At 37.4% G+C, this 26,057-nt stretch overlaps 1 protein-coding gene across 2 annotated transcripts in view; it reads left to right on the top strand.

Moving 5' to 3' along the window:
- Window positions 1-26,057, top strand: part of TNNT2 (troponin T2, cardiac type) — a 34,523-nt gene that overhangs the window by 4,118 nt on the left and 4,348 nt on the right. The window contains exons 2-11 of one of the 2 annotated variants that reach the window (XM_070748937.1): window positions 902-931; window positions 5,403-5,435; window positions 7,337-7,358; window positions 10,304-10,364; window positions 10,473-10,589; window positions 11,694-11,771; window positions 12,892-13,002; window positions 15,212-15,321; window positions 18,355-18,445; window positions 22,947-22,987. In XM_070748937.1, the coding sequence (XP_070605038.1) occupies window positions 10,491-10,589; window positions 11,694-11,771; window positions 12,892-13,002; window positions 15,212-15,321; window positions 18,355-18,445; window positions 22,947-22,987 (530 nt within the window). In that variant the 5' untranslated portion in view covers window positions 902-931; window positions 5,403-5,435; window positions 7,337-7,358; window positions 10,304-10,364; window positions 10,473-10,490. The remainder of the gene's footprint in view (window positions 1-901; window positions 932-5,402; window positions 5,436-7,336; window positions 7,359-10,303; window positions 10,365-10,472; window positions 10,590-11,693; window positions 11,772-12,891; window positions 13,003-15,211; window positions 15,322-18,354; window positions 18,446-22,946; window positions 22,988-26,057) is intronic. The other variant, XM_070748938.1, reaches the window with a different exon arrangement.

Below are 26,057 nucleotides of genomic sequence, written 5' to 3'. Positions count from 1 at the left end.
CCTAAGAAGTGTGCTATCCATGCTGGAGAACTGGACAGACATGTGGACTATTGTAAAAAAAGAGACGGAGGGAAGGAGACACAGAGAGGGAGAGAGAGGGAGAGAACGAGAGAGACAGAGACAGAAACAGAGAGAGCAAGAGACAGAGATAGAGAAAGAGGGAGAGAGCAAGAGAGAGAGAGAAAGAGAGAGAGAGAGAAAGAGCAAGCAAGCAAGAGGGAGAGAGCAAGAGACAGCAAGAGACAGCAAGAGAAAGAGAAAGAGAGCAAGAGAGAGAGAGAAAGAGTGAGAAACAGAGAGGGGAGAGAGAGAGAGCAAGAGAGAGAGAGCAAGAGAGAGAGAGAGGTGGAGAGAGAAAGAGAGAATGAGAAAAAGAGAGAGAGAGTAAGACAGAGAGAGAAAGAGAGAGAGAGCATGAGGGGGGGGAGAAAGAGAGAGATAGAAAGAGACAGAAAGAGACAGAGAGAGAAAGAAAGGGAGAAAAAGAAAGCCTTCTTCCCTGAAGCTCCTCTTAAGGCCAGAAATGACCCATTTCATGTTGGGAGCGGAGGAGGATCATGCACGCATGCACGGGGGCCCTGCATGGAATTATGGGTATGGGCACATGAGCATGTGTCCCCCCACCCACCCCTTTTGGCATGCAAATCGAAAAAGGTTTACCATCGTTGTCTTAGGTTGTTCTTTCTCTTAATATCCAATTTTCTTGTTAATGTCTGGCTTCATAAATGCTTGGCAATTAAACTCTAGCCATGTTCACAACAACAACAGCAACAAATAAACCAGCACTGAAGCACAACACCTAGTTGTTTATAGATATTTTATTTTGATACCGCTGCTTCTTATAATCCTTGCTAACCTTCTGTACTTATTCCCTTTCACCACCCTGCTTCCCTTGATTAAGAAGAGGAAGAATGGATAGAGGTGGAAGACGGTAGTAGAAACTTTATTTTCATTTTACTTTATTTGTATTTCTTCATGTTACAGTAGGAATATTTATTATGTATTCATGCCTGGAAGGATCATATGTAACTGAAATATACAGTACATCTTCAATAGGACTATTTATAATCATTTATTTATTTACAAACATAACGAGGTCTAAGAATACCAAGGAAGGTAAATAGTATTTTCCATATAACAAAAGCCATTTCCATATGTATAATAAAATAGAACTAGAAAATTCTAATATTCCATTTCAGGACTGAAAGCTGATAAACTATATCTAACTTGCATGATACCTTGGCACTATCTATACCAGTGGTCCTCAACCTTTCTAATGCATTAATACATTTCCTCATGTTGTGGTGACCACCAACCACAAGTCTAATGCCAATTCTCCCAACAGAGCTTTAAGCTGATTGGTAGGAAGGTCAGAGGGACACCCCCTACTGTAAACACCTGATTGGTTGGATTGTAAAAATATGTTCCAAGGCACCAGAATAGAAGTTTTAGTTCCTAACACCATGGGAAATTTGTCTTTTCCCATGGTATTAAGTGACCTCTGTGAAATGATCATTGAACCCCCAAAGGGGTCCTGACCCCCAGGTTGAGAACCACTGGTCTACAGAGTCATCATACAGAAGATGGAATGGATTTATTCTCCATTGCTCCAGAAATGGGGTTTAGAATCATTGACTAAAAATGATAAGGAAGTGAATTTAGGCTGCTAACCATATGAACTACAATATCAGGTAGTGGACCAAGCTCTGGAGAAGTGGTGTTTTTCTTCTTTGGAGATTTTTAGACAGGCTGGACTGACATCAGTTATAGATGCTGTAGTGGATCCTGTACTTAGTAAGGGACTGATAAGATGATAACTATCTCTATGAGTCATTGATTCTATAATAAATGTCTACAACCTTTTTTGCTTCATTAGAGTTTTGGTACACATTAATTCATCCAATCCTTATTGCAGAAATAAAAGATTGCAAAAATGTTCTGCAGCATTCATCATAATTATGGAATTCTGATTACATCTAACATATTTTAAATTAAAAACTCCCATTAACTAAAAACGTACAACTTGCCTGTACTTATGTATACATCTATTGAAGATGTTCTAATATTTTGGACATTGTTTTGTTCCATTCTTCATTTGTTTGCTTAATTTAACAGTTATTCTGTTTTGGAATGCATTAGAAGTGTGGGAAGTGTCCACCAGAGGTGGATTCCTTCTGGTTTGGACTAGTTCACCCGAACCGATAGCAACCCACTGATGATGTCATGATGACATCATGGTACTGGTTCTGTCAGTGCTGGTCTGTGGATGCCACCATCTTTTAATTTTTTTTATTTTTTTTGAATTTTTTGAATTATTTTTTTAAAAAAATTGGGGGGGATTTTTTTTCTTCTGAGCATGTGCAGAAGCTGAATTTATGGCACTGCACATGCGTCACCATCTTGTTTTTGGATTTTTAAAATTTTGGGTGGCACTCCGCATTCACTGGTGCACGAAGTGCATGCACGACCATGAGTTGCTCCCTTATGGCCTGGGAGGAAGCAGACCAGCAGTGAGATAAGTTAAAACCCACCCTTGGTGTCCACTTAGATGTAGCCTGAGGAATCTGCTTAGATATTTAAAATGTGATTTATTGAAATCTCAGTTTATCTCAGAATTCTTCCTCCTTTCCTTAATCGTCATGAAAGATATTTATCATTGAGTCAAAATGTAACTAATGGGCATTTTGGAGAGATTCAGGTTCATTTAGGAGTTATTGGAATCACAAATCAGCGATGGGTAGAACCAGAGGGAAATTGAACAAAGCTGTCTCATTCTCAGTCACCCCTCCTGTTTCTTTCTCTCTTCTTTGTTTCTAACACTTTCCTTTCTTTCTTCCTCATACTGAACCTATTGCTTTTCTAAGAGGTTGTTTGCTTGAAAACAGTCTTTGATATTAGACCAAGGACCTCATCACATTGTGTTAAATGTCACACATAACCGCAGGACTGCTGTTTCCCCACACTCTCTCTCTTTTGGAACTTTGCTCTTTTTCAGTTCTTCCTCTTCTTTCACCAACCTTTCATCACCTGACATTAATATATTCAAATACAGTGTTCCCTTGATTTGCGCGGGGGATGCGTTCCAAAACCGCCCGCGAAAGTTGAATTTCCGCGAAGTAGAGATGCGGAAGTAAATACACCATTTTTGGCTATGGACAGTATCACAAGCCTTCCCTTAATATTTTAAACCCATAAATTACCATTTCCATTCCCCTAACAACCATTTACTCACCATTATTACTGGTACTCACTGTTAGATCCTTGCAGGATTGAAGGACTGCAGACTTAGTGTAAGTAACGGTTCTTTTTATTCAGAATAGAAGGTAATGGTTTAAGGAACGAAACAAGACAACAAACATGGCCGTGCCTGGCAGGTATATATACCCCGAGCTGCCAGGCTCAGCCAACCAATCACCTTGTAGTATTTTCCCGCCCAAGGAATATGGGGCGGGTACAAGGCCTAACTGTCCTCTGGACACAACACTCACCATTGAATAAGACACTTAGTGATCCTGATATTTATAAACATAATTATTTATTAACAATAATTATTATTTTTTGTTATTTATTTGCAAAAGTTATTAGTTTGGGGATGATGTATGACATCATTGGGTGGGAAAAACCATGGTATAGAAAAAAAACCACGAAGTATTTTTTAATTAATATTTTTTGAAAAACCGTGGTATAGGCTATTCGCGAAGTTCGAACCCGCAAAAATCGAGGGAACACTGTATTTCTTTTTATTGGCTCATCTCTGTATACTTGCATTCGGTGATTATCCTGGTGTTTCATTTTGTAGAAGAAGAAGAAGAACAAGGGGAAGAAATCAAGGAAGATACAGAAGAAGGCATAGCAGAAGGCAGGCAGTGATTTTCTGCTAAACCAGTTTTGGGTGATACTTTTTGGGAGGCAGGGGTTATGGATATGACTGTATGCTCTTTTACAATGCAGAGATGTATGAGATCTTGTGTTCTGTGGGGCTCTCTGGTAGACTCCTCCCAAAAATTCACAGGTACAAATTTCAGACACACACACGTTTGAAAATTCAAAACAATGTTCTTTATAATGAAAATTCACTTAAACTAAGCCCTCTTTTGTTATAGCAAAGAGCACTCGTCTCCAACCAAACTGGTAATTTGTACAAGTCCCTTATCAGTTCTGTGATACTTAGCTTGCAGCTGTGAGGCAATTCACAGTCCTTCTTCTTTCACAAAGTGAAACACACTTTGCTCTGGTTTAGTTTCAAAGCAGGGAAAAATCAGCACACAAAAAGTCAAAGTCAATAAAGCAGTCACGAAACACAATGATCAGATAATCCTCCACAATGGCCAAACCCACAGGCTACTATTTATAGCAGCCTCACTAATTACCACAGCCCCACCCAACCACAGGTGGCCTCATTTTCTTTGATAATAATCTCTCAGTTGTTGTTGCCTATGCATCGCTCTCCGCATGCGTGGCTGTATCATTAACTCTTGTTCTGAATCCACGGAGGAGCTAGATAATTGATCTTCTGAGCTGTCTGCCACACTCTCCTCCTTCCCTGTCACTCATGTCTTCTTGGTCAGAGGAGCCTTCATCAGCCGATTCCACCGGGGGCAAAACAGGCCTGCAGCATGTGGATGTCTCCCCCACATCCACAGTCCTTGGGGCAGGAGCTGGGCCAGAGCTAACCACAACATCTAGAAACTAAATTTTTTATAAAGCTTCACAGTTATATATAAATCATTAACGTCCCTACTTCTCCTGGTTTATGTTTCATGGGTATTACAAGAAAGCTCAGAAACAGAAGAAATTAATTTGTGCTTCATGAAAGGGGAAACATTTATTAACATTTCCTTTTCCTACCCCAGGTCTCTACTTATGCATAGAAGCATAATGCTATTTTAGAAAAATCAAGGTTTTGTTGAAGCAAGCAACTATTGTATCTAAAACAGAGAGACATATGGATATCCACAATATGAAAAGACAAACCATGTATCTAATGTTCTGTGCTGATTACATGTTACTTTCCCTTTCTTGATAAGTAGGCTTGAGAAGGGAAATACTAACACTTTCATGGAAAATAATAAATACTTTGAAATGTTTTTGAAAAGTAGCATTTTATTGAAGGAAAGTCACTTTGATGATATATCTGTATTTGTAAGTGCTCAGAAAATTAGAATCTAGTCCAGTTTTGATGTTATAATAAATTAGGACAGGAGATGCTGCTGACTATGATTATCAAACCAATCAGAATGTCAGTAATGTGAGGCTTAATGAGTAATGAGTGGCTGAACTGCAAAGTATCCTAGGAATGATTTTAGGCATAGCTTATGGGCAATAAAATGCACCCAGAGGGAGTGGTGGTGTAGCAATGTGCTAGAGTGTTAATCAAGTTCTTTACTCCTCTTTTAAAATAGAACCAGAAGAGCAAGCTAAAGAACATGAAGAAGGTAAGTAAATAGGAAATGCCTGTACATCATAACGGTCTGAGTGAGTGATTGGTTGAAATTCTCAGAGCTCTTATATTAGCTTAGAGTGAGTAAAGATTAGCTCGTAAGTCATATTAGCCTGGCTTAGCATTCATGCATAAAGGGGACTAGGAGAATGAGTTTAGTTTGAAATATGCTGGGAAGTAGAATAGAATGAGTGGTGATGTAGCACAGCTTTGCTGGGACCAGCAAACTCAGTGCCTGCCAAGTAGATGAAGGCAGAGAGACCAATGAGGTTCCACAGAGTTGGTCTCAGAGTCCTGTTGACCAAACAATGTCGGCTGGCGGGACCTAGCAGAAGAGCCTTCTCTGTGGGGGCCTCTGCCCTCTGGAATCAGCTCCCTCTGAAGATTCGCACTGCCCCCACCCTCCTTGCCTTCCTGAAGAGTTTAAAAACTAATCTTTGCCTCCAGGCCTGGGGTTCCTTAGATCTCCCCACCCCTCCCCGCCCAATGAATGCTTTATTTTGATTGTTGAATGAATTATATTGATGGTTTTTCTTCTTTTAATTAGAATTTTAAAGACTGTTTTTTAATGTATTAATTGGATTGCTATTATTGTTATTTGGTTTTTTGTACAAGCTGTGAGCCACCCCGAGTCCTCGGAGAGGGGCGGCATACAAATCCAATAAAATAAAATAAATAAAATAAATAATTTTTTAAACCTATCAATCTTCTAGTTGGGATGCAACATTAAGCTCTAGATTGGAGATCTTAGTATGTACCTAATAGCTTCAGCATGCTTAGTGTAAAACCTGATTGTGGTATACTCGCCAAAATATGGAAAAACAAACCAATGTAAGCTCTACAGTTAGTGGGGAATGTTGCTAGTTACCTGGCTCTAGTTAAGGCTGGTAACTAGTCTGCTCCTGCTACTGAGACAGAGACCATCTTAATAGTAGTGAAAGCTTCAGCTCGTCAAAGTCATGATGGGAGTGGAGGTCAATATCCATGAATTCATCCAGTAATGATTAGTCATATAAATTTTTTTGACCGGGAATATAAAGAAGAGTAAACAATAAAGAACTTGAATTAATGAGTAAGTGGGTTTCCCCCCCCCCTAAACTATAATAATAGACTTTAATTCATTTTGTTTAGCATTTCTTAGTCCCTCTCTGCATTTTTGTATGATACTGCTTATGCACAAAAGAAATAGCATGGTATTTATCATGTTGATCATGTTTTATAGTTTTGTGCATATTTTTGGAATGTTAAGGCAGCCTGTTGGCACGGATGTCAGGAGAGAGGGGTGTTCATGCATATGTTTTGGGAGTGCTTGGTAGTGCAGAAATTTTGGAAAGAGGTGCAAGACGAGATTAATAGGATGTTAAATATAAAAAGGGTGATGATTACAAAGGAGATGGCAGTATTAGTAATGAGAGGGGATATGGGTGAATTCAGAGAAATTAAGGAAGCAGCTATAGTAAGTGCCCAGGCGGTAATAGTTTTAGGTTGGAAGGATGCAACAAAATGGACAATACAAAATTGGTACCGGTACATGGTGGAACACATTCAATTTGAAATTATGGATATTAAAATGAATACAACCAATGAAAATAAAGTGAAAAAACTGATGTGAAGATGGGACAAGGTTAGAGGTTTTATGGTCAGGAGAATTCGAGACTGAGTTATAAAGAATAAATTGGAATCACTCTATATTTTGTAAAAATGCTGATGTTCCTGGTTTAAAATATTATTAATCAGTATAGTGGAGGGATAGAATGAATGATGTTGGGTGGCCGGAGCACATATCACTGTGCGTTGTTTTTGTGTTGTGTGTGTTTTTATTATTATTATAAAAATCAATACAATTTATTTAAAAAAATATCATGTTTTATACTTTTGTATTTGTTTTTATTGCAGGGGAATCAAAGCCCAAACCCAAGTAAGTACATATGCCTTGAGTGTCAAGTTAACATAAATACATTAAAATATAACATGTTTCTAGACTACATTTTTGTCATACCATTAATTAATTAATTTTACATCTCATGTCTAACCTGCCCATTTTTTCCCATTGGTTCTTTTATCTTTTTCATACAATTTTTTAAAAAGCAAAAGATGGGATTATTATTATTTTTTTAACATTTGAGCTATTGTCTGCCATGCACTTTTTATGTAGTGGTAGCAGGTCTTCCATGATAGCCTTTTGGGTGAATATTGATTCACAAGAGGGTTGCCGGCCATGTGACCAGGTGGGAGTGGCTTGACAATCATGTGACCGGGGCTGGCTTAAAGGTAATGTGACTGGGTGGGAGTGACAACAACCAAGACAAATTTTCAAATAGGTGTTTGGACTCTTTGTCAGTTGATTAAGTCACATTATTTGAATAGCCACAAAAAGGACCAATGATAGACAGCATTATTTGTTGAGGAGCACAGTAACATTTGAAGGTTTTCTACTGAACCCACAAAGTTCAGTATGATAACAGATTAGGCAAGTAGCTCAATTTTCTTTAATTGCTATAAAGGTTCAGCTCTAGATAATGATTAAAATGATTAAAGCTTTTATGGGTAAAAACATACTATTTAATTATTTCTTATTTTAAAAGTAATTAAGGATCATACTAAGGTACTAGAGAAGGAAGGACAATAAAAAAACTATTAAGTATTCAATAAATAGTGCATAAACTTACTACCCCCACTATGTTTCCCCCCCACACCTGTGGGGTCAGTAGCCCATCACTGGATCAGGATATGTACTATCCCTCCATGCTTGTTTCTTATTCTCTCTGGTCATCAGATGAGTCATTTATTCCTACAGCCAGGGTTCTGATTGCAGTTAAGAGTTCAGAAGTTTGATAAATGCTCAGGCCAAGATATTGGCTATATTAAATTCCTATAAATGTATTTATTCTGTGAAATTGTGATTTTTCTAAACTATTTGGAAATATAAACATAGACTTCAATCTAAATCTCCTATGGGCATGCACACGAAAATAAGTTGCAGTTCTCCACTTTGGAAGAAACCATTTCTGTTGTAGGCTTATAACATATCTGTTATATGTACTAACTAGGAATAAATTCTATTGAAAACTATTTTTTTCCTTTTATGTAATTCCTCTTATTTAAAAATACAGTGTTCAATAAAACATTGAAAATAAAATAATAAGAAAAGATAAAGAATGAAGATAAAGAAAAGCAAAGAAATCAGACTTTTTTAGAACATGAAAAAAAAATCACAGAATTGTAAACACAATAATTAAACAGATATTGCTATTTTAAAAAGGTATAGATAAAGACGTTCTATAAGGAAGAATTATTCAGAATTGTTCAGATAGCAATAAAAATTGAGACTAAATGTGAATAACATTTACCTTAGTTAAATGATTCTTCATGACTTGGTTCTGCATCAGCTTTTCAGATAATGCTGTTTCCTTTACTTTTCAATACCACTGATTAAAAAAAGAAAAGAAAATATTTTATATACCAATGTTTTACTACAGATAAGCTAACAACTAAAAACCAAAATTGGATGCATTTCTCTGCTGTTGTATTTTCTGTTTGAATTATTTTATATATCTTGGGAAAGTATTTACATTTTATTTTAAATAAAATTACACAGGATTATATTGCTTTAAAAAAACCCATGAATTCCATAACAGAAAATACATTGTCTTTTTTGGTAGTTCTGGAAGCTATGTAGAATTTTTTAAAATGTCAACTTCAGAAGGGATGAGACAGATGGAAAGCAGTTGCAGCTTGCATCCTTAGATGAAACCCTCACAAGGATAGTATTCCAATGCCAGATATGAAGTTATTACAGCTGCTCAATACTTCATCTAAATTGGGTAAAGAAAAATAAAACTGCAATGACAGGTGGAGCCATGTTATACCTGGCAATCATTCTGACGTTCCATTTGGTGCTTCCTTCCGCCCCCACACCCCAAAATTAAATTGGAATTACGGTGACATCAGTTTAAATAAATAACCACAGTAATGAAAGGATGACCATAAACATTATTTAAATAAATTAATAAAAATATGATATGCTTGGGGAGTTCATCATTCACCTACTATATTAGATTTGCATTGTAGAAAATATGAGTTTTATTCTTTTAACATTCTGAATGTGGTTCTGAGACTTTTCTGTTTATAAGAAATATTTTAGTCATGGACACAGTGGGTTAAAACATAAGATAATGCCCTTTAAATAGCACTGTGCAATTATTTTTTCACAGCTAAAGATAGAATACAACAGGGGTTTTAAGGAACAATGCAATTACTCTAAATTTTGTAACTTTTAATCATTTTTGTTTACAAAAAGCTATATCAATATAATAATAATAATAATAATAATAATAATAATAATAATAATAATAATTTATTAGTTTTGTATGCTGCCCCTCTCCGAGGACTTGGAGCGGTCATCCAATTAGGTAAACATCACGTGACCTAAACTACTTCATGCAGTTTATAGTTAAGAGAATTATAAAATTAAAGGCTTTCCCAAAATAAAAAAAATAAAAATGAGCTATAATAAGCAATATTTAGGTTATACAGGTATTCTCCTAGTTTGTGGTATGTTATTTTATAGATTTATTTATTACCTGCAAAAGTATGTATTTCATTATGGGCAGACACAATATAAAACCAATATTACAATGTGTGACTTTGCTTATATCCTCTTCAATAATTTTACTTCCATTTGGAGATAAAACTCCTCAACACCAATAGGATTAAATTTGGCCCAATGATTTGAGAAATGCAATCAAATAAATAACCTATAGGCATGCAGGAAGCGACGGAGTGAATTCAAAGCCTGGAGTGAATTGTAAATCAGGCATTGTATGAACCATATATTTTATTCTGTGTTTCTTCCAATTTCAGGTTGTTCACGCCTAATTTGATCCCTCCAAAGATCCCCGATGGAGAGAGAGTAGACTTTGATGTGAGTATTCTTAGGCCATTGCCTTGGCCCAAACATAGTTCTTTCTTACCACTAGAGATCTTTGAGAAAATAACACCAAATCTTGTTCATGCTTTTGTTACCCTGCAGGATATTCATCGGAAGCGAATGGAAAAAGATCTGAATGAATTACAAGCTCTGATTGAGGCTCATTTTGAGAATCGAAAGAAGGAAGAAGAAGAGCTGATCTTCCTCAAGGATAGAATTGTATGTCAGAATTTCATACTTTAAACTTAGACAATCTTTATGCTCAGATTCTCCGAAGTCTCCTACTAATGATTTATCTGTTTTATCAAAGTCACTGATTTTGAAATTGTTCATACTTAGCATTAGTGATGGGCGAACCCAATGGTGTTCGGATTAGGCAAGTTCGGACGAACTTTACGCAAAATTTGGCCGAACCCGAACTGAACCCGAACTCGAACCCGAACAGGGAATCCCTCCCACGAAGAGATTCTGGGGGCGGAGCTTTGTCGTCACCGGCAGGTTGCTAAGGACGCCAAGGTGATCACTTCCTGGATTCCATGGAATCCAGGAAGTGATCACCTTGGCGTCCTTAGCAACCTGCCGGTGACGGCAAAGCTCCGAATGCTGAACATGACCCCGAACTTTGCCCGAAGTTTGAAAAAAATTCGGGTTCGTGTTTGGCATACCGAACACTGCAAAATTCAGTATGGACCCGAATTGTGCGTGTTCAGTTCACCCATCACTACTTAGCATCAAGACTGGGTTTATGACAGTTTGTGAATTGATAATTATAACTATATAACTATTATAACTATATGTAATTAGGCAATGCTACACAATTGTTCTTAATAGGTAAAGATTGGGAACTGAACTGTACAAGGGGCAGGTGCTTCATTTGTGCAAGTGTGGGTGCCCACATGAAACCATCCCCTCTCCCCCCACCCCCACTATCATTGCCACTACTGCTGGTCCACGGACAGGAAAGTTGGGGACTGTTGTATTAAAGAGGAAGGAAAATTGCAGGTCTTTATTGCTAAAGCAATTCCATGCATTTCTAGTAAGAAATAATATTTGTAGAGAAATTTAAGTCCCTGGTAAGTACATTCAGGACAGTAATTATAATATGCCATCTTTATTGTTATGGGAAATGATTTGCAATTAATTTCTTGATTTATGTACAACAATAAGTTCTATGCCACTTAAATTGAACTAACTCAATTGTACTTCAAGTGTCAACAGTTCTTGTTCCCTTCTCCATTGACAGTATCAAATTTTAACATAAGTCCTAAATGATTGGGCCACCTTTCAGGAAGATATATTAAAAATTAATCTTGCTTTATATAGGAGCAGCGGCGAGCTGAGCGAGCTGAACAACAACGGATCCGTAGTGAGCGAGAGAAGGAACGCCAGGCCCGACTGGCTGTGAGTCTATCCAACATTTGTGGTGTACTTTCCTAAGTGTTACTAGTGGAACTAATTCCTTTTCTCACTCTTTAATAATAGTCATTGGTCAATAGTCATCAGTAATATCAGTCGTAGCAAACATTCTGGGTTAATGCTTAATATTCCATTCACATTGACTTACCAAAACATAAATAAATTGTTTTCACATTAATGTTTAACTCAACATCAAGCTGAACTTTTTGGGAAGGAGACCATTGGCTTTGAGGCAGGGTGATATAGTGGTTAGAGTGCAGCACTGCAGGCTACTAACTGCTAGCTGTAGTTCAGCACTTCAAATCTCACTACCACCTCAAGGTTGACCTAACTTTCCATCCTTCTGAGGACCCAGATTGTTGGGGGCAATATGCTGATTCTATAAACCACTTAAAGAGGGCTGTAAAAGCACTATGAAGCAGTATATAAGTCTAAATGCTATTGCTATTTGATAAAATTATTATCCTATAGTTATTGTATAATGATATGATTAAATACCAAATGATACATGATTGATTTGAGCTTTTTAATTCAGAGGACAAGACGGTGCTAGATTTCCGACAATTTAAATTGCTATATTTATTAATAGAAAGTGCTAAATTTCATCAGTTGGTAACAATTACTGTCTATAATTGCAAATATTATAACTAATAGTTTGTTGCACTATTGAAAATACACGACAATTCTTGACCCATTTATATTTGGTTACATACGAATTCTGTCCATCCAGTCTGATTCTTTAATTCTCGTCTGGGAATTGGAATCTTAAACCTAATGCTATTCAATTCATAGAGAGAAAAGCCATTGCAATTATTAAATCTTTTTCTAATTGTCTTTTGCTGCAGCTAGACAACTTAAACAATTAAATTAATTAATTAAAGTAATAACTAATTAAGAATGAGCTGCTCAGAGTCCTATTGGAGTTGGGTGGGAGATAAATCCAATTAAATAAATGAATAAAATTATCACTGTTCTGGTGAACTTTATGGCAAGAATAAGACTGCACTTATCTGATATCATCTTCTTAGTGGTATCTGTTGGGTAAATATTTGTCTTTATTGTACGTAGTCTATCCTTTTGAAATCCATGTTTCCTTTTTTGGTAGGAAGAGAAAGCTCGAAAAGAGGAGGAAGAAGCCAGGAAACGGGCTGAAGAGGATGAGAGGAAGAAAAAAGCTTTCTCCAACATGCTTCATTTTGGAGGCTACCTTCAGAAGGTGGGTATATGACTGTTGTAACAGATGACTCCATTGCAAAAAAAAAGTTGTATAAACTGTGTATATATTAAATTATATGGATGAACACACATTTCACAAATACTTGTCATTTAAACAGAAGTACATTACAGTAGAACCTCTGGTCACGAATGCTTCTGATCACAACCAAATCAGGTTCCAATCAGTAGTGGGTTTCTCTTACCTTTGCTACTGGTTTTGGAATGGGAGCATGCCTTGTGTATGCACAGAGCATTTTTGAGCCTCCCATTTCTGGGGCAAACTGGTAGCAACCCACTATTGGTTCTTACTAAAACAATTCACAAATTTTTTTGTGGCCAATTTCCCCTTCTGTGTCATTTTTTTGTAAGTGCCAAATTCCCAATATTAGGTTCAGATCGAAATCAAACAACCAAATCAGTTTGCGACCAAAGTTAAAGAATTATGGTCATGACCAGAGGGTCTACTGTATATCTTACTATAATGTGATGCAATCTGAGATGTTTGCTGTCCACATTCTAATTATCCCATTTCTAACTACAAATTCAAAGCCTCTTCTCCCCGGTTATTTTATTCTTTTTCAAGTTTTGAACTGGATTTGGTTTGCCTGGTCTTTCAAACAAATGACCTGTTCAGAGGAACTCCTGTGCTTTGTCAAGCAAGTCAAGGCTGAATTCACAAATTTTGAACTCAACATCTTCCCCCTTATTCTGACCTATGGTTCCCAATAAAGCAAACATAGTCCCCCCCAAAAAACCTCTTTTTATTTCAATGGCTGTGAATTATGTTCATTCACAGCCATAATGAGTCCCAAACATTTTTAATTAGTCTGACAGAAGTCCTTCAAAATAAGGCTGAGAAGCACCCAGCTTTATCTCTCTGTCTTGACATGATGCCAAAGATGAATTGGCAATTAGCTTTGCAAGGCCAAACAGAGCACAGAGTCAAAACAAACCTGCTGAATTAAACGGACCATAAAATAAACCAACTTTATTTATTTATTATTTATTAGTTTGACTTGTATACCGCCCAATCCCGTAGGACTCAGGGTGGCTCACAACAAATTAAAAAACTATACAATAAAAAGTCAAATTCAAACAATAATAATGGCAAAAGTTCCTCAATATAACCCCATTAATAAAAACTAAAAACCCATAATAATTAATAACAATAAAACGCCCTGAATTCAATCAACACTTTCATGCCATTATACATACCAGTCAGATGATGTTGGCTGGAGATTGCTGTTAATTCTTATGGCCTTCAGGCCTGTTGGCAGAGCCAGGTCTTCAATGCTTTTCTGAAGGCCAGTAGGGTAGGGGCCATACGGATCTTGGGGGGGTAGTTTGTTCCAAAGAGCCAGGGCCCCTACAGAGAAGGCTGTCCCTACAGGCCTGCCAAATGACAGTGTTAGTTGATGGGATCCGGAGAAGGCCAACCCAGTGGGATTTAATTGGCCTCTGGGAGGTATGTGGCAGGAGATGGTCCTGTAAATAGTCTGGTCCTAAGTCATGTAGGGCTTTATAGGTGATAACCAACACCATGGGTTGACTGGAGACTACTAGTAATTGGTAACCAGTGCAGGCCACAGAGTGTTGGTGTTATGTTGATGTTACAGCAGCTTACGCTGCCACATTCTGCATTAACTGCAGTCTCCGAACACTTTTCAAAGGTAGTCCCATGTAGAGATGCAAAGGTTCAAGTCCATTTGCTCCACTTTTATGTCTTATGGGAGAGGCCAATCATCTCCAAGCCTTACTTTTTTTCCCTTCACTGCTCTTGCCTTCTGGAAACTCTGCATGTGCGCACTGGGAACAGGCTCCCCTTGTTCCTCTGCCACGCTGATGTCAGCTGCTGGAGGTTCCGGAGTTAGCACAGAACTCCCAGATGGCCCTGGCTCCATCTCTGCCTCTGATGCAGAGCCTTCTCCAGACTCCAAGACTGGTCCATGTTCCTCCCCAGCCTCCTTGCCATCCGACTCTGGCAGACCACAACAACCCTGTTCTTAGAAAGATCTTAATACTAATGTATAAAAATACTTTCATACTTGCAATGACCTTTGAAACATTTTAATCTTTAGTTCTAATCCATATGCACATAACACTTTGTGCATGAAATGGCCGTTTAATGCATATGCGACTTCCCCATTGGACAGAAGCAATTTGGTTGATCTTGACAGCCTCTGATGTCACTCATGAATTGATTTCTTTAGACAGAGAAGAAAAGCGGGAAAAAGCAAACAGAACGGGAAAAAAAGAAAAAGATCCTCAACGAGCGCCGTAAACCCCTGAATATTGATCATTTGAATGAAGACAAATTGAGGTGAGAGGGGAAGCTCATTCCTTAGTCAGAAGATATTGCTGGAGGGTCTCCTTTTCTTCAGGAGTGGGAAGCAAGAAATGAGACGAAAACTGGATTTTACCTGCTATTCCTTCTATTTCTTAGATATGACGCACGGTCAGGCACCAAGCAAATGTAGCCTAACTTCTGCCACTAATGTCACTTTCTCAGAGGATGGCATTGGTGGAGGGTTCTTCCCGGTTGGGTTTGGTTCTCTGAACTGATAGTGGTGGGTGGCACTCACCTACCAGGGATGCTTCTATGCTTGCAAATTGGTAGCAAAAGCATTTAGAACCCACAAATGGATGGCACAATCCTGTTACCACCAAAAAGGAGATGATGCTGGACCATTTTCTAGTCCCAATATAAGTAATTATAAATCCTATTTACATTGGTTATATTCATGCACACCAAGCAGTTTTGCCTAGCTGGAGAATATCGAGGAACAAATGGTGTAAGACAGTGATGGTGAACCTTTTTTCCCCTCGCGTGCCGAAAAAGCATGGGCGCATGCTAGCACACATGCATAAGTGCCCATGCCCATAATTCAATGCCTGGGGAGGGCAAAAACAGCTTCCCCCGACCCCTGGAGGCCCTCTGGAGGCCAGAAATGGCCTCTTTTCCAAGTAGGCTCGTATTTCACCCTCCTTAGGCTCCAAAAGCTTCCCTGGAGCTGGGGGAGAGAAGAAACTCCCTCCCCCATCCCCCCAGAGCCTCTTTGGAAGCCAAATATGCCTGCCCAGAGCCTCTGTGTGAGTTAAAAATCAGCTGGCTGGAACACATATGCATGTTGGAGCTGAACTAGGACAAAAGCTCCTGTGCCAGCAGATATGGCTCTGCGTGCCATCTGTGACACCCTTGCCATAGGTTCGCCATTACTGGTGTAAGAAATACTCTAGACATCGGTATCAAACTTGTGGCATCAAGTTGCTGTCACATGACATATTACTATCTTTTTTCCCCTTGCGGAACTGGGGTGGGTGTGGTCTGCAGGTGATTCATTAGACCTGCCGGCTGCCCGTTCAACATCCCTGCTCTAGAGGCACAATAAAAGTAAACATACACACAGTCTCTGAAAAGGGGTGATGAATCTATGGTATTCCAGAAATTGGTTAACTGCAGTGTGGCAAAAGTAACCCTGATGTGGGCAAAGTACAAAGCCAAACTGGTGTTAGAATGTTAATATATATTAGTGTTCCCTAAGCAAATGGCAGTAGCCAAACAACTTTGATTTTAATAAATCCAAATAGGATCAAATTTTCTTAGTATTTAGATTCCCCCCCCCCCCTTTCTGGAAGAAATCAGTACCAAACTACTTCTATGTAGTAGTTGTCATGAAAACAATAGGGATGTGTTCACCACTAGTACTCAAGCTCAAGTCAAGAGACTCTTTAATTTTTCCTAAGTCAGTGTTAGTGTATACTAATGTTTTTCTCATTGTGTAATTGATCAGGGTTTTGACATGTTTACAGTTCGTTAAACAGAATTGTCAGTTTGACTGCTCACAATTTGCCTTAAGAGATATCAGCAGGATTATATCTTAAATAGGTGCTACATAATTGTAATGAGGACTGGTTGGGCATCAGGCCGAAGAATGTACAGTATTGCTGGCAGCTGAGCTAAAAAAAACAAAAGACCGCTAGAGGGTGCAAAGATCACATAGAAAAAACACACAACTTTAAGAGAGTGGTTGAGGGTTTTAGAAAACACTGTGTCCTGCCAAGCGTGGACCACATTACAGAAATGATGGAGAGATTCTATTTTTTTTCCTCTTTGTTTTTTTCCTATTTTTGATTGTTTGTTTTAGTGTCCTTTCCACAATAATTGAGGGGAGGGAATAATTCTAACCATCTTAAAAAGGTAGTACCAATTAATTTACTGTTTGGAAAGTGCATCAGAGTGCCAGATTTAAGAGGACTTTTGTATGAACTGCTTCTACAATTCTTTTATGGTTTACATGGGCTTTTTGGAATTGTGATTTCCTGAGCTTGGACAGAGCCATTTGTGTAGTCTGATGAAAAAGTAGGGAAAGAGAGGTTGCCATGTTTTTCTCTATATGGGCTTGGACTTTTATACGGGCTAGAAAATGTGAGGAGGCATGTGCTTCTTATAAAGTTATCCCAAGGAACCAGAGATGGCTTCTGTAATAACTCTCAAAGAAAGGTTGAATCAAGCAAGGTTTATTTCCCAACAGGACAAGATAGCCAATTCAGTCAAAAAGCAATGAAGTATTGAGAGCACTATATGATGACAGTTCTCCTATTTATACAATCTAGCCCAGCAACAGGGCAGTTTTACAAAGATACATTTTAAGCGCCAAAAAGAAGGCAACCAATCAACATGTAATAAACAAATCTGAACTTTTGACTTTTACCCTGTCTGGGTAGGTCACCCGGGCAATATCTAACAGCTTCCTCTTGGCTTGGACCGATTCTATGGAACTGGTAGTAACTTGGCGGCCTGGGTCGCTAGAACCAGCAGTGACCCAGGTCTGCCCTGCCCCGGAATCAGCTCTCTCAGCGGTACCATCGGCGGCGCCATCTTGTTTTTAACTTCTGTGCATGCATAGAAGATTTATTTGCTTCTGAGTATGCACAGAAGTTGGATTTTTAGCACTGCACATGTGCAGACAGCACACAATGTGTGTGTATGTGTCCATGCGTGCCTCTAGGAACGAATGGTCGCAAAGGGAAGCAGAACCCACACCTGCAAGGAACCAACCACTGAATACTGTTTGCCATCTTAGATACTGCTACACTGGTTTGTTCAGGCTGTTCCCTACTGATCAAAAGGCTGAATTCTGAAAAACATGAGTTTGGCATATGAACTCATTAAATTAGAATGCAATAAAATCTCCATTGTCCCTTCTGCTATGGTGAATGGTCATACTAGCTATAGTTCATGCATCAGATTGGGAAAGGCTGCCCTAGAGCAACATGCTTCCATTATATATTTCACTCAATTTAAAACTAGCATGACTAGTGCTCTTATTAGTGTCATGTCTTCTCAAATCAGGGAAAAGGCCAAGGAACTGTGGCAGAGCATTCATGATCTTGAGGCTGAGAAATTTGATTTACAGGAAAAGTTCAAAAGGCAGAAATACGAGGTAAGTCTAAACATCAATATCAATTTCTTTACAGCTCTGGATTCTGCATAGCGAAATGAAATGTTACTTCTTACTAAATCCAGGTAAAATTAAAAGAAATATATTGGATCTTTTGGGAGCTTTGTTAAAATTTTCAATTTTATTTTTTGAGAACATTTTCATAATTGAAGTCATGTTATATCAATGTAGCAGCATGCAACATTAAAAGATCTGTAGTCATGTAGCCTACTGTCCTGTTAACAATGTACAAATTCTACAAGACACAAATGCAAGCTATGCATCCATAAAAGTTACAATATCTTGGGATAGTTATCTGCCCAAAGAATTTTTCCATTTGACCTGGAAATGAGCTGTCAGTAAATGATTGCGGATGTCTCAATAAAAGTTGCTGTACGCCTGAACTCAGGCCCGTGATTCAATACTGTCATTTGTACAGCACAAAAGTTTTTATAACTGTTTTTGAAACCACAAACCAATCCGCCAACAACTAGAGTGTTTCCATTCTTCTCTGAAATTATCACAAGGGAGCTAAATGGAAAGATAGTTATTCTTTTAAATACAGGACCCCTAATTGGCTGGGATCACCTGTGCAACTGATCAGGAAGAATAATAATTGCTTTTATGCTCAATTAGCTTCCCTTGCTTTGAGAAATATTGTTGTGTCATGCCTTCATGAAGTACGGTTAATGACAAAACCCTTCATTGTCTGGTATTATTCACATTTCTGTGATCAAGAAATATCAATCAGGAAGTGGGTGGACTGCAGCAGAATGGACTGAAGGAATCATGTTGATGATTGATCTCAGAGAAAGTTGAATATTTTCCTCATTTGGATATTTTCTTTGCACTGAAGTCACTATGGAAAACAAAAATGGACAAGCTTTCAACACAACCTTGGTATTTGCTTTCCATCCCCCTTTATTTTCACTGCAAAATGACCTATTATTCACCAGACAAGAACAGACAGGCATGAGTAACTGACATGACTCATCTGAATGACAATCTAGATTTATTTCCATTTGGAACCAACATCATAAGTCAACACTGAAGACTGCTTTGCATGAGTGAAGTTACTTCTTTGCTTCAAATGGATACAGTTTAATAGGCGGGGGGAAATAGTTTAAACCTGCTTTTCCCAACCTATTCAGGTTTGGACTACATTTATCAGAATGGCAAGGGGAATTCTAAGATTTGAATATATGTGAACACACCTGGTTAGCAAAGAATATTTTAGGCATAAGAGAAGGAGAAAGACTTTGAGAAATGGGGTAAATGGTCAGGGAAAGAGGCAGAGGAAAAAAAAAACCTTCCTAGCTTTTCAGGCGGTAAAAGTGGCAGTTGGAGATTTGAACCTTCAGATTTGCAAAATGGATGTCAGCTTTCCCAGACAGAATGGAAACAAATTCATCGTAAAGCTCCAGAATGGAGCTCCTACAAACCTCATGACACTTCTATCTTCCACATACATACCCTGTTTCCCCGATAGTAAGACACCCCCGATTGTAAGACATATCGGGGGTTTCAGGGGGGTCGGCTAATATAAGCCGTACCCCGAAAGTAAGACATATGTCTTACTTTCGGGGAAACATGGGGGTATTGCCGCCTCCCTCTCATCTAGCTGCGCGACGCCTCCTGCCCACGTCCGCACCGTCCCCCTCTCCATACGTCGCCGCGTCTGCCACCTCCCTCTGATCTTAATGAGCGCCGCCTCCTGCCCACTTCCGCGCCGCCCCCCTCCATACGTCACCGCGTCTGCCGCCTCCGTCTGATCCAAATGAGCGCCGCCTCCTGCCCACTTCCACGCCGCCCCCCCTCCATACGTCACCGCGTCTAAATGTTAATTTTATGGTTAAAACAAAAAATTCGACAATTTTTTTCCAATATAAGACATACCCCGAAAGTAAGACATAGTGGGGCTTTTGGGGATAAAAAGAAAGTAAGACACTGTCTTACTTTCGGGGAAACACGGTAGAATCATTTTGTCTACATAATAATTTATATTCAAAAAATGAATTTGCTGTCAACATTTATGATTAGCTATCTTTCTCCTCTTCCTCATGAATATTGGTGTTATTCAGGTATCAATAACTGAATATTTAAGGTTTGTTTCTCAGGATCACATCTCTGTGTTTTAATGGTTATAGAAATAATGAGTTCTTAATTCAGCCTTTTGGTGAAGGAGAGTGACTTCATTTCCTTGCGAATAAAAATTGCTTGCCATTTTCTTTAATGTTTAATTGTAATTTACTTGTTTGAACCATTGATAATTGGGTGTACACAAATTTCATACTTTTTTATTAATAGTATTTTCATTTGATATTCACATATACTATCTGTGATCTAAACAAAAAAGCAATACAAACACAGCATGGCATAAACCAATGTTAATATAATCAATATCTAATCCCAGTAGTGTCATAATTTAAATCACTGACAAGTATAGTCCTGAAAAGTGCTTCTAGCTTTATAAAAAGCCTTACAAATATTTAAATATGTTAAATATTTAAAGGCCTTTAAAAATTGCATTGCTTAATATGGAGTAAATTCTAAAGAGTAAGAGCTAGATGGAAGAAAGTTTTGAAATGGGGTGTGTATGTGCCTATTACAAGATAAGAGAAAATCAAGCCATCCTGATTGCATAAGTGAGCCAAGCCTACGGGAATATGAATTATGATTGAGTGGCATTCTTATGGACATGGAAAATCAGCACCAGCAATTTATGAACCTTGGTGGTGCAGTGGTTAGAGTGCAGTACTGCAAGCTACTTCTGCTGATCACCGGCTGCCAGCAGTTTGCTAGATCAAATCTCAGTAGGCTCAAGGTTGACTCAGCCTTCCATCCTTCCAAGGTCGGTAAAATGAGGACCCATATTGTTGGGGGCAATATGCTTACTCTCTCTAAACTGCTTAGAAAGGGCTGTAAAGCACTGTGAAGTGGTATATAAATCTAAATGCGAATTCTAATGCTATATATTCAGTCACTTTAAGAGTTGGCAAAAAAAGGTGGTGGTGGTAAATAATTGGGAGAGATCCAAGTCTATAGAGACCATGCAATTCTGGACTTAATCCAGAACTCAGAAACCAGAGTTAGGAATCTAGGTAGCAAACAGCAATAATAATAATTCAGGAGAGACACCAAGATAGGAACTAATGAATGGTCAGAAATGGCTGAATTCTCCAGACGTTCAGATGGTGAAAGTTAAAAAAACCCAAGTGGATTTATCCATGAAAGGCTATAATGTTCTCCTTTCTCTAACCCTAACCAGATTTCCATACTTACTGCACGCTGTGATGAGTTAAGCAAGTAGTAAGTATAGCCTGTTTCCTGGGAACATCATATATGGTGTGGAGCTATGTATGCAACTCCCTGCTCTCAATAGTGCCCTCCATTGTCCTGTGAAGTCTGGGTGCTATCAATGCCTTGTTATTCTTTGGCATGTTTGCTTGCTTGGTTTGCAATTATTCCTATAATCACATTTAAATCCCGTGAGGTCAAGCAACCTTTTGTCTTTTCAGCCATCGACAGGGCAATGGACATGGAAAATCTTTTGGAAGCTTTCTTTTCTAATTGGAACCCTGTATCAGAAGCAGCAGCAACTAAGCAGACTAACCTAACTAAACCAATATTGTTTTTTTCCAGTTCTCCCTTTCTTTTTCTCCAACCGTTGAGCCTTCTCCTAAATAGAAGCATTGGGATTCTTTTGCTTTCGGCAATAAACGTTCCAAGATCCTTTCCTGTTAAATTCATTATGTATCACAATTTTTTAGAAATGTTGTAGGTTAACTAACATTAAATTATTTGTTCATTGGTTGTGTTGTATGTGTATCTTTACTTGCTTTGCAATTTCTGCTTTTTGGAATTCTGAAAATTATTTGACAAAAACTATGACTGGTTGACATTTCAATTACCCACATAATAATGCAACTTAGTTTTATGGAATTATTAGTATTCTTCCATATTTATGAATGCTTGGAGTGGTCTCCATGATTGTACAGAGAAAATGCATAATGTTCAAAATGAAGAATATAGTGGAGTTGTGCTAAGGGAAGAACCGTTTCAAGAAATGCAGATCCTACCACAAATAGAAGAGCTTTCCTTTTAAGCATCCGAAAGGAGACTATTCACATGTCGTTCTGTAGCTAGAAAAGATCTCAATGGTAACACATCAGAGAAGCAATCTGAAAAATGAAGCCCTCAGAGGTATAGTAGAGCAGGAAACTGAATTAAAATCTCCTTTTCGTGCCATTCAAAGAAGGCATATTGTAAGAAAAAGTTGCACAGATATAACAAAAAAAGGAAATAAGGTTGGAGGTAAATAAACATAAACCAACCAAATATGTTTTCTGGTTCTCACATCTACATCTACTACTGCCTGCTGCCTTCCTGACTGTTGGCGATAATGTCTTGGGTCTGTGTTCTTTTCTTGGCTTCAAACTGTGCTGACACAGTAGCTCTCACGCTTTCTTCTTGAAACATCATTACCTATTTATTTTTCTTCCAGATTAATGTCCTACGGAACCGCATTAGTGATCATCAAAAGGTGTAAGTACTCAAAACATATAGTAAAAGGTCCACCATGTTTCATGGCATCAAGCACTCCCAGTAGATCTTTCACATTTATCTCTTTTTTTCTCTTTGCACTTCACAAATCTTTCCAGCTTTAATGTGTGCTCTCCTTTTGGTCTTCTTTTTATTTCCTTTGCTGTTCTGCTTCATTCATTTCTACTAATCCTTTGCTCTTCATTTCCTGCCTTTCCTCCTCCCCCATTTTTTAAAAAATTATCTCCTCTACATCAGATACAACTCAATATATATAGACCTTAAAATATTAAAAATAACATACACAGTTACACATTTTTATCAATTGTTCAAAAATCCATATTTCATTCTGCCCTTACATCATCAACAGTCATCAGTTTGCCCCTCTCTTTTTCTTGCACTCCCTTCCTATCTCCTCCTCCTACCTTCTTACTCCTTCACTCCCCCTCTACCGCTCTCTACTCCTTCTCTTACTCCCCCTTCTATTTCCTCTTCCACCCACTTTACTTTTCCCAGAATGTTTTTATCCTAACTCACCTCAAAATTAGCAGAATGATGGTGTATTTTCAAATTTTAAACTAACAGTGGCTTTTCCAAAAAATCTTATTTTTATAACATTTACTTATAAGAAAAACTCTTTGTTCTAGGTATATGTCTCTTTAAAAAAAAGCTACCTCCAAAAAGAGAGCCTAATTTTGTTTTCTGGGTTCTCCATCAACTGAATCTAGATTTTAACTCCAACTTTTAACCACTGTTGGCTTAACTTTCCAAAATAATTATTATTTCTTGTGCCTTTTAATTTTAGGCCTATTGCTTCCTCCACTTCTTTAATTTCTTTCCTCAATATTTGATTTTCTTGTCCCCTTTTATCATAACTAAATTATATTCATTTTAATTACCGGTATATGTTTCAACTCTTATTATTAATTATCAAAATTCATATGTTATTTCAGATCAATTAATTGTTCAGACTTTGACATAGTAAATTTCAAATTTTCAATTTAAATGGATCTTGTGAATAACGATAATTCCTACCTCAGTAAATATTAAATCAAAAATTAATCAACCATTATTGTCTATTCCTTCCTCTGTTACATAGTATTTATATTATACAAAAGGAACAAAACTCTTAACAAAATAATTATATTAATTATATATATCATGCAATTGTCATCAAAATTCATTAAGTTATTTCAATTCAATTAAATATTTAGAATTTCACATAGTAAATTTTCAAATTTTCCTTTAAACAAATCTATTGTATAAAAATAACTTCTACTGGCATATTTATTTAATAAAAAAGAAAAAAAGCTCTAATATTATTATCTATTCATCCTTCTAGTATACAGTGTTGTATTATATAAAAGAAATACAAAAACTCTTGACTCAGTACTTATATTAATTATGTATATCAAATTCTAAACAATTCATCTTCTTATCACTATTAAGTCTAATTTAATAATTATAAAAAGAAAAAAGGAACATTCTATAGTATTCTATAACCCATCATCCATTTCCTTTTAATTTCTCAACTCTTTCCTTTTTATATATGTATTTTCTTCATCCCCATTTCCTTAGCTTCTTTTCTTTTTTTCTTTTACTTTCATCTCAATATATTTGGTCATTATTAATCTTCATGTAATTATCAACCCATTCATTTTTTATGTCTTTTTCTCTTTTATCGTTATACCTATCAGTATAATCATAATTATCAAAGTAACAATCATAATAATTTTTGTGGTAATTTTCAATATATTCATCAGCATAGTCATTAATCTTCATTTCATTTCCAGTATTCTTTTCCTCTTCATCGCTGTGTATCTCAGTGTTTTCATTAATCGCCTCCTCCTCTACTATCTCTTTCTCTACTTTTTGTCCCTATTGTAGTTCATTCTTAACCTCTTCCTTTACTTCAGTTCCCCAGCTTCATCTCCAGTCATCGAGCAGATCTTTAAAAAAATCCAACTACTTCTGCATAATTAATTTCTTCTATATCTACAAGATCACAATCCACCCAATCCAAAAGTTCAACAAACTTCAGTTATAGTAGAAAGTCTGTCTCCATCAAGTCCAAAAGCCTTTCTGTGGGTGCCACCAATCCTTAAGAGTTGATTACCTCCATTTTTAAAACTCATACATTGTTCATTTTAAAAGCCATCCAGCTGCTAAATACAAGTGTATTTCACAGCCTTCCTTATTCTCCGCCCAACAGATAGTGTTCTTGGTTCAATTTTCTATCTTTTCCATTTTTTGAATCAAATTCCACTTTCCAAAATATTCTCATCCACTTATAGAAACATAGAAACATAGAGGACTGACGGCAGAAAAAGACCTCATGATCCATCTAGTCTGCCTTTATACTATTTTTTGTATTTTATCTTAGGATGGATATATGTTTAAATTCAGTTACCAATCACGTCTGCTGGAAGTTTGTTCCAAGGATCTACTACACTTTCAGTAAAATAATATTTTCTCATGTTGCTTTTGATCTTTCCCCCAACTAACTTCAGATTGTGTCCCCTTGTTCTTGTGTCCACTTTCCTATTATTCCTATTATTTTCTCTATTTTTTGTATCTCTACTTTTAAAGCAAAACTCCTTAGTCCTTAGGCATTAGTTACAGTTCTTTTTAAGGGTTTTTTACTCCATGGTTTCCATTTGTTACATAACTGCTCCTTAATTTCCTGTCTCTTTCTTTTCCCCCTTTTAACTATTAAAATAGTTTTCTAATATTTTTCTCTACGCAAAAATTCCTTTGCACCTCCTGAAGTACAATCCTTTGCACCTCCTTTTTCTTTTCATTCCTGAACATCATTACTTTCTCACAGAACCTAATTCTCCTCTTTCTTTCAGTGCACCTCCTTGCTAAGTGTAAGAAATGTGCATTAATTAAGATGCATTTCTGATACTTTTATATTGCATGGCTTGCTTCAGTTCAGTTTTACCACACTATATGGTGTCAAAATTCAGCTTTGGATCATATAACTCGTTTTCTAAGACCCAGAACATTCTGTGCCTTACCTGATGTGTCAGAACTATTCCACTCAATTGTCAACTATCAGCCAGCATTGGTA

The sequence above is a fragment of the Erythrolamprus reginae genome, chromosome 3 (genome assembly GCF_031021105.1).
Source record: "Erythrolamprus reginae isolate rEryReg1 chromosome 3, rEryReg1.hap1, whole genome shotgun sequence".
In the NCBI taxonomy this organism is placed as follows: Eukaryota; Metazoa; Chordata; class Lepidosauria; order Squamata; family Dipsadidae; genus Erythrolamprus; species Erythrolamprus reginae.
Note: the sequence above shows the minus strand (reverse complement) of the source record. Positions and strands in the feature narration are given on the sequence as shown.